The sequence below is a fragment of the Thunnus albacares genome, chromosome 10, assembly GCF_914725855.1.
Source record: "Thunnus albacares chromosome 10, fThuAlb1.1, whole genome shotgun sequence".
Classification (NCBI taxonomy): Eukaryota; Metazoa; Chordata; class Actinopteri; order Scombriformes; family Scombridae; genus Thunnus; species Thunnus albacares.
Genome location: NC_058115.1, coordinates 14,212,844 through 14,224,687, shown reverse-complemented (window position 1 = coordinate 14,224,687; position 11,844 = coordinate 14,212,844). Strand labels below are relative to the sequence as shown.

Sequence of the window (11,844 nt, the reverse complement as noted above, 5' to 3'; positions counted from 1 at the left end):
GGGAAATCCAAATCAAATCTATGGGGCGACGGGGAGAGAGCAAGAATTATGCCGCTGTCTCGCGGAGCTGTTCTACTATGAAGATACATTGATTCGGGACAGAAGAAGAGCGGCGTTGTCTTCGCAATTTACTGCGAGAGCTTAATATAAAGTCTCTCCTCTCTGCTTTTCCCCCAGGCCAGCGTCATGTGTCCTCCACTGCAGTGCCTAAATATGGGCTTCCTCCGCTCCAAATATGGACATCTACGTCACGGCAAGAGTGTATAAAAGAAGCGGGGAAACCTCTCAGCTCAGAGACAGTCCTGAGAGTCCACAAGAGCAACTGTTAGAGCAGAGATAGCTAGACAAACACATAGAACTCCCTAACTGAGAAATATCACACCAAAAGTAAAAAGTCAATTCAAAACAACATCCATCCAAGAGGGTCAACACCTGATTGGATAAGTCATTTAATGCATAGAAAAAAATCAAGATTAATCAGTTGATTAATTTTGATGAATATAGGGAATGAGTATAAAGGACACTTTTGATTTTTTCTGAAAAGACAAGTGGATCTTTACTCATCTCCGAGAGAAAAAGGAAAACAACAGGACAACTGGAGCGCGAGAGTCACGGAGCGAGGCAGAAAACAGCATCTTCTTCGGCATCAGCAGAAGTGTGCAGCGCTCCCTGAGCTGGGTTAAGTGATTCCCTCCACCTGCGAGGCACCGCTCTGTCAGCGTGCACCCAGCCTCCTTGCACTCCGCACCAGCCACCAGCGCAGCCTCAGCCCTGCAGCTCAAGCACCAGCAGAGGATGGCTGCAGCCAAGACCGAGATGATCCTCCCAACCCTGCAGATCTCAGAGCCTCTGAGCTTCCCTCACTCCCCCATGGATAACTACCCCAAGCTGGAGGAGGTGATGATGCTCAGCTCTGCAGGGACCCCCTTCCTCACCGCCTCCGCACCCGAAGGTGCAGGCTTTGGCTCTGGGGAGCCAGGAGAGCAGTACGACCACCTCGCTGGAGGTAAGAGATGGCGATTTACTTGTTTTGCCTCTGTTTCTCTGTGCTGCGTGTAAAATTGAAATCAAGATTGTCATATATGCTAAACTAAACTAAAAAAAAAAAAGTTCATGGTAGAAATATACAGCGGTATATCTTTAATTATTTGTGATGTTTTGCTGTTTATTATTAATTCGTTTTATATTCAAAGTTTAAACATAACTGCAGTTCACATATTAAGATTTTTAGTCTATCAATTTGTGTTTTAATGGCTCATGGAAATTTTATACAAGTGAAATTACAGGCTACAAGTAAATTTTAATTTTAGCTGACTGGACATAATGCATCAATACAAAAATTGTACAAACAAACACAAAAACTGGGGAATTAAAAAACATCTAACTCAGTACCAATTTATTGATAGCTCTAAATCCCTGTTGACTCTCAGAGGACTCAAACACTGCTCAGTCACCGCATGCCTCTAGACACTCCTACAGCTCAATTCAAAATGCATTCCTAAAACCAGCTGAACTGCAGTTTCAGTAATCAATTGCCTCAGGCTCAGTGATGGGCTTCAAGAATGTGTGTGTGTGTGTGTGTGTGCAAGACAGGAAGACAGAAAGAATGAAAGAAAGATCGAGAGAGTTAGAGCAGAGAAAAATGTGAATATAGAAAGATTTAGCTTGCATGGCAGCTCTTGTTAAGATTTGGAAGAGATAATTTTAGAGTTGAGGGGGAAAGAGTTTAGTTGGAGGGGATTTCTCTGCGTGGGTGACTGATCTGTCACTGAATAGAAGGGTGACACACTGTCCACAGGTCTGGCAGGATTCCCCTCTCCCTCCCTCTGGATATTGACAGTTTGATTAATGTCTCCCCTTTCTCTCCTCTCCCTGCAGATACATTACCTGATATCCCCTTCAACTGTGAGAAGTCAGTGGCGGAGCAGGCCTACCAAACCCAGAGGCTGCCCCCCATCTCTTACACAGGCCGCTTCACTCTGGAGCCCGCCACCACTTGCAGCAACAGCCTCTGGGCGGAGCCAATCTTGGGCCTGTTCACTGGCCTGATGGGCAACATTCCTCCCAGCTCCAGCTCTTCCTCTGCTGCCTCACAGACCACCTCGTCCTCCTCTTCATCCGTCCCGTCCTCCTCCACTTCCTCCTCTTCTACCTCCTCCTCATCTCAGAGCTCCAGCCTCAGTTCCTCCATTCACCACAGCGAGCCCAACCCCATCTACTCAGCCGCCCCGACCTACTCCAGCCCTAACTCTGACATCTTCCCAGACCAGGGCCAGGCTTTTCCCAGCTCAGCTGGAGCAGTGCAGTACCCTCCTCCTGCCTACCCCAATGGCAAGACCTGCAGCACTAGCTTCCCTGTGCCCATGATTCCTGACTACCTCTTCCCTCAGCAGCAGGGAGAGATCAGCCTGGTGCCCCCTGACCAAAAGCCCTTCCAGAGTCAGTCAAGCCAGCCCTCCCTCACTCCTCTGTCCACCATCAAGGCCTTTGCCACCCAGACTGGTTCCCAGGACCTTAAGAGCGTCTACCAGTCCCAGCTGATTAAGCCCAGCCGCATGCGCAAGTACCCCACCCGGCCGAGCAAGACACCTCCACACGAGAGGCCCTACGCTTGCCCCGTGGAGACCTGCGATCGTCGCTTCTCACGCTCTGATGAGCTGACACGTCACATTCGCATCCACACAGGCCAGAAACCCTTCCAATGCCGCATCTGCATGCGCAACTTCAGCCGCAGCGACCACCTGACAACGCACATCCGCACTCACACCGGTGAGAAGCCCTTCGCCTGTGAGATCTGTGGACGCAAGTTCGCCCGCAGTGACGAGAGGAAGAGGCACACAAAGATCCACCTACGGCAGAAGGACAAGAAAGCAGAGAAGGCAGGAGCGGTGGTGGTAACTGCAGCGCCTGTGTCGGCTCCCTCACCTGCCTCCAGCTACCCCTCTCCCATCACCTCATACCCCTCTCCGGTGTCTTCTTACCCCTCTCCCGTCACCTCCTGTTACTCCTCTCCCGTTCACACTTCCTATCCATCTCCTTCCGTCGCTACCACCTACCCATCAGTGTCCATGTCCAGCACCTTTCAGTCCCAGGTAGCCTCCTCCTTCCCCTCTTCAGTTGCCTCTAACATCTACAGCTCCCCCGTCCCAACTCCTCTATCAGACATGCAGACCACTCTCTCCCCAAGGACAATCGAGATTTGCTAAGAAAGAGCAAAGAAAGAAACTTTTTTTTAGTCTCTCCGCGCCTCTCCTTTCTTAAGGTTCTTTGAGGGGAAAGAAATCAGCATCAAAAGACTTTGTTTTTCCCCTCCAAAAAGCACTTTTCTGTCTGCTCCCTGTGCAGTGTTAGGTGAATCTTGAGATTTACCTGAAAGTGAGAAAAAGACATGTCAAGGACTGGGCAAAGACAATAGAAGATGAAAAGGGATTTTTTCCATCTCTGTAAAACAAATGCAGCACTTCAAATGCATAAGGGACTCAACAGAGATAGAGACCGGCACCTACGGCTCTCTGCTATTAGACAAAAAACCAAGAGACAAACAGATAGGGGGAAGATTTCCAGCATTTGTGGTGCTAAGGCACATCTGCCCTCGCAGGCACTCATACCGTACTAAAGACAATGAATGATATACATAAGCTACCATATATGTATATTGTACATGTGCCATGTTTCGTTTTTTTCATTCTTTGGTACCATTGATGTGAAAAATTATTTGCATATTTGCATTGTATTATTTGAAGTGAGCAGGGCCATATTTTCTACATATTTTCTCTATTACGTAGTGATGATGCTGTGATATGTTTTGACATTGTTTGAAAAAAAGCACTTAAGTATTCAAGCATGAGTAAGAGTGATGTTAGTTTCTGTTTGTAAATATCATCCACTGGTACTATCTCTTTCTCTCTTTCTCACATGTGACATATTGCTCGGTTATATGGAAAAACAGAGAAAAGAAAAAAACATTCAAAAAAAAAAAAAAAAAACTAAACAAGACAAACGCTCCCGTTATTTGGTGCCTTTTGTGAAGCCTTGCTGATGTTGTGACTCGGCTGCGCGCGCGAGAGGATGCACTGCATCTCGCCTTAAGGGTTGAGGGAATATTTTTGTTACAGAATGTAAGTCATGCTCGGAGGGAGGAAAAGGGATGAGGTATGAGGGCACCGCTTCATTTCATTAGAATGTAAGCAAAAAAGGAGAAAAATTATAAAGTATATTTTTGTAAAACTTAAGTGTAAATATCCACATCTTCAAGAGCTGGAATGTTGAAGTTACCTACTGAGTAGGCATGGGATTCTTTTGTATGTTATATACATGCAGTTCATTATTTTGTGGTTATCTTTATTTTGTATTTGTGTTTGTTAAAACAAGTGACTGTTTCTGGCTTCTAAACACATTGAATGCGCTTAACTGCCAATGGGATATTTGTGTACAAGATATCCTCCCAGAAATGAAATATAAATAAAAATATGAATATATGTATATTCGTTTTCATACTTTATTGTTCGACTTCTGTGTTTTCAAATATTTCCATTGGTGCCATTTCACAGAGAGACATCTTCATTACATCCCACCCTTCATTTCCTCATGTACATCCCTCATGCTAATCTTCCATACATGAACATCATATATTCCATCATCTTACATGTTAAAAGTATGCATATTATTAATGGATTTATACCACAACCTCACATCACAGAGAGCCACCCCTTAATTTAAAAAGAAAAATCTGCACAGTATGATCTTATGGAAACTCTTCATTTCAATCGCTGTTCTCCAACTGAACCCTGTTTTAATGATAACACTAACGCATGACTCCCATGCCTATAAACACTGAAGATGAGGAATTCTTATCTAGATCCAACATGCTCTTGAAGATATTAGGCTTATCTAAATTTCCATTTCATTTTAGATTTTGTGATACACACTGGCCCTTACTGTTGCATACACAGACTTCCAGCAATTTAATCTTTAGGCAAAATAGCAAAGAAAATATTTTTTCCTCTTCATGCTGTTCTTCATGAGAAATGTTTTTTTGGGGGGTAAGGATATTTTAAACCTACTGTGCTCAGACATGCACAGGGTTATTTTCACAGGGTGCAGGTGAAATCCATCACATGATAATTACCCTCTTTTCCGCAGATGTGGTCGGTGAGATGCTGTCACCTCGTAGCGAATGAGCTGTAACACACAATTGGGCAATAACTGTGCAGGTTAGGCAGAATTGTTGCATGGGTGCAGCTGAACAGACTGGCCCTGAAGGTTTAACCGTTGTTTCTTTTGGTTTTTCAAACAGAATATAATAACAGCTTCGTCGCACCGTCATTATTCATCTGCCACTCTTCCTTAGGCAAGGAGTCCTTGCTACATGTTTGAGTATGAAAATAAAAGAACTCATTTTTTTTAGCCTATGTAGACAAGTACCCACCTAAGTTTTTCTCTCTGAGCTTTAGAGTAATTTTGTGTTGTGAAACGCACTAACCAAAATACTCACAAATGCAAACACAGCTAAAATAGAAAGCAGGAAAACAAGTTGAAGGGAGTTATGGAGGGAAAGGGAAAATAATTAAGATAATTGGTCTCCTGATCCCAAATTGACTTTCTTAATTGGGTCTGATGAGTTGTGTGTGTTTGTATCAGTGTGTGTGCACATGTACTGTAGGCAGGCATTTGTGTGTGATATACACATTGACTATAGTCTTCTGCTAATGTAGTTGTTTCCTGCTGTGTGCGTGTCTGTGCACTGCTGCAGTGATGTGTAAGTGTGTAATTGTGTGAAATTTGCCGTGTTAGCAGCTGTTGTTCTGCTCTGTTTTTCCTAAGTCAAAGCTTAATGTCCCAAAGAAACAGATCTACCTGGACAACAGCCTTTCATCTGCTGATACTGTGTGTGTATACTGTATGTCTGGGTGTGTGTGTGTGTGTGTGTGTGTGTGCATGCTTGTTCGACCACATATAAACACTTCCAGATGATACAGCAAAAGCTGGTGAAAAATAGTAACAGAAGGTAACAATGGTCCATTTTCTTGGATGAAATCTACATCACTGCTACAATTTAATAAATAACTGAAATGCACACACATAAGAGGATATATTTCAGTCAATCACAGAAACACAAATCAGCACTGTGGTTGATCTCTATGCCATCTTAATTCATCTTGATGTTTAAATAATGATGTTCTTAACTCAGAAGCGCATCCAGCTTTTTCAGGCAAATCTGAAGCCTCCTTGTTTGGCTTAAAATCCTGAAATCTGTCATTTCCTGTCATTGTTTATGGCATTATTTTGGTCCCTGGCTGCAAATCAAGAGCCATTCAGCATCTTTTGCATCAAAACTTTCTCATACCATAATTTTAGGAAACTCTTTTACTCAATGTGAAAACCACAGACTGTGCTTCTCTCAGTCGCCTCTTATGTTAAGAGACAATATTTCAATATTACACAAGGGAGGTTGTGGCCCGAGTTTGTCACAGTCCATGAGCAAAATGCTAGAAAGACACACGGCCAATATCCCTTAAAGTATGAGGGAACTGTGTAGCCCATCATATCCTCTTGCACACATATCAAAGCTCACACGCTGGGCCTGTTCTGTTCAGGGATGTGCGAGAGGAGCGCAAGAGGAGTTGGGAGTGCAGTTGCGTTGTGGCTTCACTCTGTTGTAACCCACAACGGAGCCACCTCACGCCCCCAATGGGCTTCCACTTCAAGAGCAATGCCTTTGTTCAAAAATGTATTTGTTCTCTTATTCTTTTTGGGAACTGTGTAAAACAAAAAAGGACGAATGGCGAAAAGAACCATTCTTTCTCCCACAGCCATCCAACCTCATCCCACTAACACCTCTCTACCTCTCTCTCTGTGTGTCTCTATCCCTCTCTCTCCCTCTCTGGTAGTGCATATTTTGCTAGAGATGCTAATGATCTCCCCCCTCTGTATTCTGATGCAAGGTCTGTCTACACTTTTCCCTTTCATCCACATACAAATGTGCTCTTATTGCCTCTTCGCCCTCGGGCCTTTTAAGATGCCTTTTTGAAATATGCCGTTTGATAAGCACATCATTGGCCAAGTCCCCGCAGTGATTAGAGCTCTCTTTAATGTGAGCAAGTTAGAGAGTGAATGAGGGGCTCCGGGGCCGGCAGCTATCCGTTCTCCTCTGCCCTCACCCCTTGACATCTCCTGGGCCGCTGGGGAGAGCCCAGTGTTGGGTAGGACGACGGAGAGCCCAGCTTAGCACATAGACACCGCTGGCCATCCTCCATCCTTCATCTCCACACAGAGATTAAACACGGGAGGAAAGACACTGGAGGATCGCCTTCATAGCGACAAGGTACTGTATGCTGGAAGGCTAGATTCCTGTACTTTATCACAGGAATGTGACAGGAGGACTGCTCTCTAATGTCTTTTAAATATGCTCCATTGATCTCATGTTCAGAGCCTTACTCTGCCTCGCTGGGATGGCTTTTTTATCTTGCCAATAGGGACCGCTGAGACAGTCGTCAGGTGCTTTCTCCTGTTCTGCCTCTTGCACTCAACACCTGTTGAGCCTTTTGGGATAAGTAGGTTATATTTAAACTGCTTGATTTCCAGCCTGCTCACAGTCACATTTCAGGTAGATTGCAACATTTACAGAGACACATTATTCAGGAAACGTGCTTGGCATATCACACAATGAAAGTAAAGTATGACAAATCTGGAGAAAATATAGTGGTCCATCTATATTCAAATATCTCCTCATGTTGTAAAAGTAATACAGGCCTGTCCACCTGAAACAACAGATGCTCTGCTTTGCACATAAAGACAAACACACAAGCACATAATAGATAATGAAGATGTCACAAATTTGCTCAACTCACTGAGTTAAGATGTGTGAATCTTTTGAATGTGTGTTAGTTGTTAGCATATCTGTTCAAAACACTCAAGATGTAAGAGCAGCACAACTCACAAACATCTTTGAAATTATTTGTGGCACATGTATCACTTCCACAATTATATAGATGGACACAATAAAACAAAATAAAATATAAATTAAAGCAGCGATGAACGGGCCCTCGCGCCTCCATGCACGTCGGGCCACAACGCAATCGAAGGTCTTCTGTCACGGGCATGTAGATGTCTTCAGACCCGGGCTGTTTTCAGACAGTGCAAGAAGGAGATAAACATCACTTCCTTTGTCCACTGGTTTGCCTGCTGCTGGGGCTGCTTCACTGAAATTTCGTAGGGGGCGCTATTCAGCCAGTTTGAATCACTGATGGAATATTGTCATGTAGACGTGTTCAGGCCGGGACTCTTATCAAAAAGTTTGGTGCAGACTGGAGCATGTACAATAAAGTTACAGCAACTTCCTCTGTCATGGCGAAGCATCAAATCTCAACAGAAAAATGCTCATATATTTGAATGAGGAGTGTGAGCGAACTGCTAGGTGCTTGGGCCCTAATAAAGGAAAAACTGCAGTACAGAGCTACAAATTTTAGTTTTGATTTTATTTTTCTGCAGGACTTTATCAATAAACTGTTGGTTTACAATATCTAAACCGTTCGAGTTATTACAAAGTTTTTAACAACTTTTGTTCAGCACAGTGTCATAAGTCATGTATTCAAGTTTGAAGCCGATACCATTAACGCCCTAGGAGAAGATAACGTTTCTTGGGGGTCCAAAATTGGCGCAAAGTCGTACTTTGATGGGCATATTGCAGACTTCCTGTTGGATTTAGGTCAGGGGTGTCAGTGTATGATTTGTAGGTCTTGATGGGACGAATAATTGAGTTTTGGTTCAACCTCTCTACGACATTCCTACGGGCCGTGGCAGCCATATTAGATACGTAGGTGGCACTATAGAGCACATTTTGGCACTTTGGGGGATAATTTTTACATTTTATCAAATTTTTCACCAGACCTGATGTGTGTGCCAAATTTGGTGAGTTTTAGAGCATGTTTAGGGGGTCAAATTAAGGGTTGAAGTGGCATAATAATAAAGAAAGAATAGCCCCCTTTGGAGCTCAGGCCCTAAATATAAACATAGGATAACATAATATACGCATTAGACAAGTGTGCAAAATTGTTTTTTCTAGTTTTTAAAAGTGCAATGAGGTAGAGTAGGAGTATAAAGATGTGCAAATTCACCATGAGCAAAGTTATTGAAGGAGCAACACAGAGTGGAGTTTGGCTGAGACAAAAACTATAAGGCTCAGAGTTCTAAGAGTTCTCCGTTAGACAGAAGTGATGTGTTGTAGAGAGTTATTGCTTTGGGCAGGAAAGATTTCCTGTATTGGTCCTTCTGACAGGGATGCTGAACCAGTCTGTTTGAGAAAGTGCTCCGCTGTCTGTCCAGAAGGTAGTGAGGGTGGTTATCCATAATGGATCCTCTCCACAACAACTTCAAAGGTGTCTGGTTTGCAGGCAATTATGGAGCCAGCCTTCTTAATCAGTTTATTAAGTCTGTTGGTGTCACCGGCTCCAATGCTGCTCCCCCGGCAGACTACAGCAGTCAGTCAAGTATAATGCACCGGCCACAACAGACTGGTGGAAGATTTCCAACATCTTGTTACACACATTGAAGGATCTCAGCTTCCTCAGGACGACAAGCGCCTCTGTGTTGGTCTTCCAGTTTAGTCTGTTGCTGATGTGGACCCCCAGGTACTTTTGTCCTCCACCACGCCAACATCCTTCCAGAATACACTGGAGTTGTATAGCCATCCTCTTCATTCTGAAGTCTTCCTGGTCTTGGTCACATTCAGAAGTAGAAGATTTCTTCCAGACCACTCCAGAAAATCGTCCACCAGTGCTCTGTACTCCTCCTCCCGCCCATCACATATACACCCAACCACAGAATTGTCAGTGGCAGTGGCTTCTGCAAGTGGCACCACCCGGAGTTGTACTGAAAGTCTGAGGTGTGCAAGGTGAAAGGGAAGGGAGACAGCACAGTCCGCTGTGGAGCTCCAGTGCTGCTCTCCACCAGACGGACGATATGTGGTCTGTCAAGTAGTCAGTAATCTAGGAGACTGGACGTGTCTACCCTCGTCGCTTGCAGATTCTCCTTCAGTGGCAGTGGCTGGATGGTGTTGAATGCACTGGAGAAATCAAAGAACGTGATTCTGACAGTGCAACCGGTTCCATCCAGATGCAAGTGAGCTCACTGCAGCAGGTAGATGATGGCATCGTTCATTCCCAGATGAGGTTGGTAGACAAATTGCAGAGGGTTGAGCAATGATTTCACCTGCGATCTAAGGTGGACCAAGACCAGCCACTTCAGCACCTTCATCACATGAGATGTGAGGTTAACTGGTCGATAGTCGTTTAGGCCAGATAGAGTCGTCTTCTTGGGAACAGGAACCAGGCAGGACATCTTCCACAGCACTGGTATCTTCTCCTGGTCCAGGCTCAGATTGAGGAGGTGTGGCAGAATAGCAGATAGCTGGCTGGCGCAGGTCCTCAGAACCCTTGGGCTGATATCGTCAGGGCCTGCAGCCTTGTCTCGGTGGAGTCTCTCCAACTGTCTCCTAACCTGGCTAGTACTACAGGTGTCCTGGCAACTTTAGATCTACTTAATAAGCCATGCTTGTTTGAAGTAGATGGCTTTGAACAGACAACAAAACAGTGCATGCTTAAGTACCTCCAAATATGACACCTCTTCAACTCAGCATCAAGTACACTACAGCTTTACAAAAGGCACCTGGGTGGCTCTGAAATGCAAACAGGCTCTCATAAGTCTTTATGTGTCAAGGCTAGTAAGTAGGCTTGAGTTGTTTTCTTTTCTGTCTGTGAGTCTGACTATCATATGCACTCCCCAAGCAAGGTTTCTGAGGCTGGGTAAATAAATGCAGTCATGCCGCTCAGAGACTTGTCTATTTTTATCAGAGGGATGCATGTTCTGCAGCAGATGGCTTCCTACTGCACATTAAAGGCTTCTGACGGTGCCGTGCAGCACCTCAAATCCTAAATCAACAATTAAAAAAAAAAAAAAAAAGTCTTTAGATTGCATGGGTGCAACACAATTTTGATTCATTAGTAGTAGTAGAATTAGATTGGTAGAGTGCTGCATTCATTTTTGAGTAGCAGATTATGCAACAAAACTGTCATTGATCGCTCATCCTGCTTTTTTCTCATAAACCTGCTTGTTCCTGTGACACAATTTATTCAACATGAAGCAGTAGGGATGTATTTCAGGGTCACCAGTCTTGCTTGAACTGGAGTTCAAGAGTTCAGAACAAGCTCCCAGTTGTCACAACAGAACAGATTAGAGGTGAGAGCTACAGTGCTATGGGTGTGTATGTGTGTGCGTGTCTGCAGGCTTTTTGGCTGAATATAGCTTCAACTAAATACAGTAAATATAGTTTGACTTTTATTTACATGTACTTGGCCACAGAGGCATTTGCATGTTTTCATGAGGAGCAGTGCCACAGCGACTACAGATGCCATTAAAATGTAAAAGATGTGGATGAAAAACCAACTTACCATGTCCCGTGATCAGATCAGGGCACCCTGTGTCTTACTCTGATACATCAAAAGCTGAGAGAGAGAGAGAGAGAGACAGAGACCTAATAGAAAATCTGTGTCCTCCTCCACCCTCCAGATGTGCCCTGCAGTGACTTCACCACCTGTCATTCAAAAGGCGGAGGCCAGGTGTCTGATCCGACACCACAGCCACCTGTTCTGAGAAGCCCCACACACACACACACTGTTCTGTAAGTGCTCTGTGCACTGCTTTTCCACAGTACATCAGCACTAACCATAACTTAATCTTGCCCAGTTTATTTTGTCCATGCACTGCCAAAAATAATCCCTAACCCACTTATTAAGTAATACCTGTGGAACGAGTCGATAATAAATAATATAATCTGCCACAGAGACG

The 11,844-nt window shown here is 44.3% G+C and overlaps 1 protein-coding gene across 1 annotated transcript; it reads left to right on the top strand.

The window, feature by feature from the left end:
• The first annotated feature begins 282 nt into the window (after nt 1–282).
• On the top strand, nt 283–4,482 carry egr1 (early growth response 1). The gene is made up of 2 exons (XM_044363874.1): nt 283–1,006; nt 1,879–4,482. The coding sequence occupies exons 1-2, from the start codon at nt 796–798 to the stop codon at nt 3,204–3,206; spliced, it is 1,539 nt and encodes a 512-aa protein (XP_044219809.1). The 5' UTR covers nt 283–795; the 3' UTR covers nt 3,207–4,482.
• Nucleotides 4,483–11,844: the final 7,362 nt, after the last annotated feature.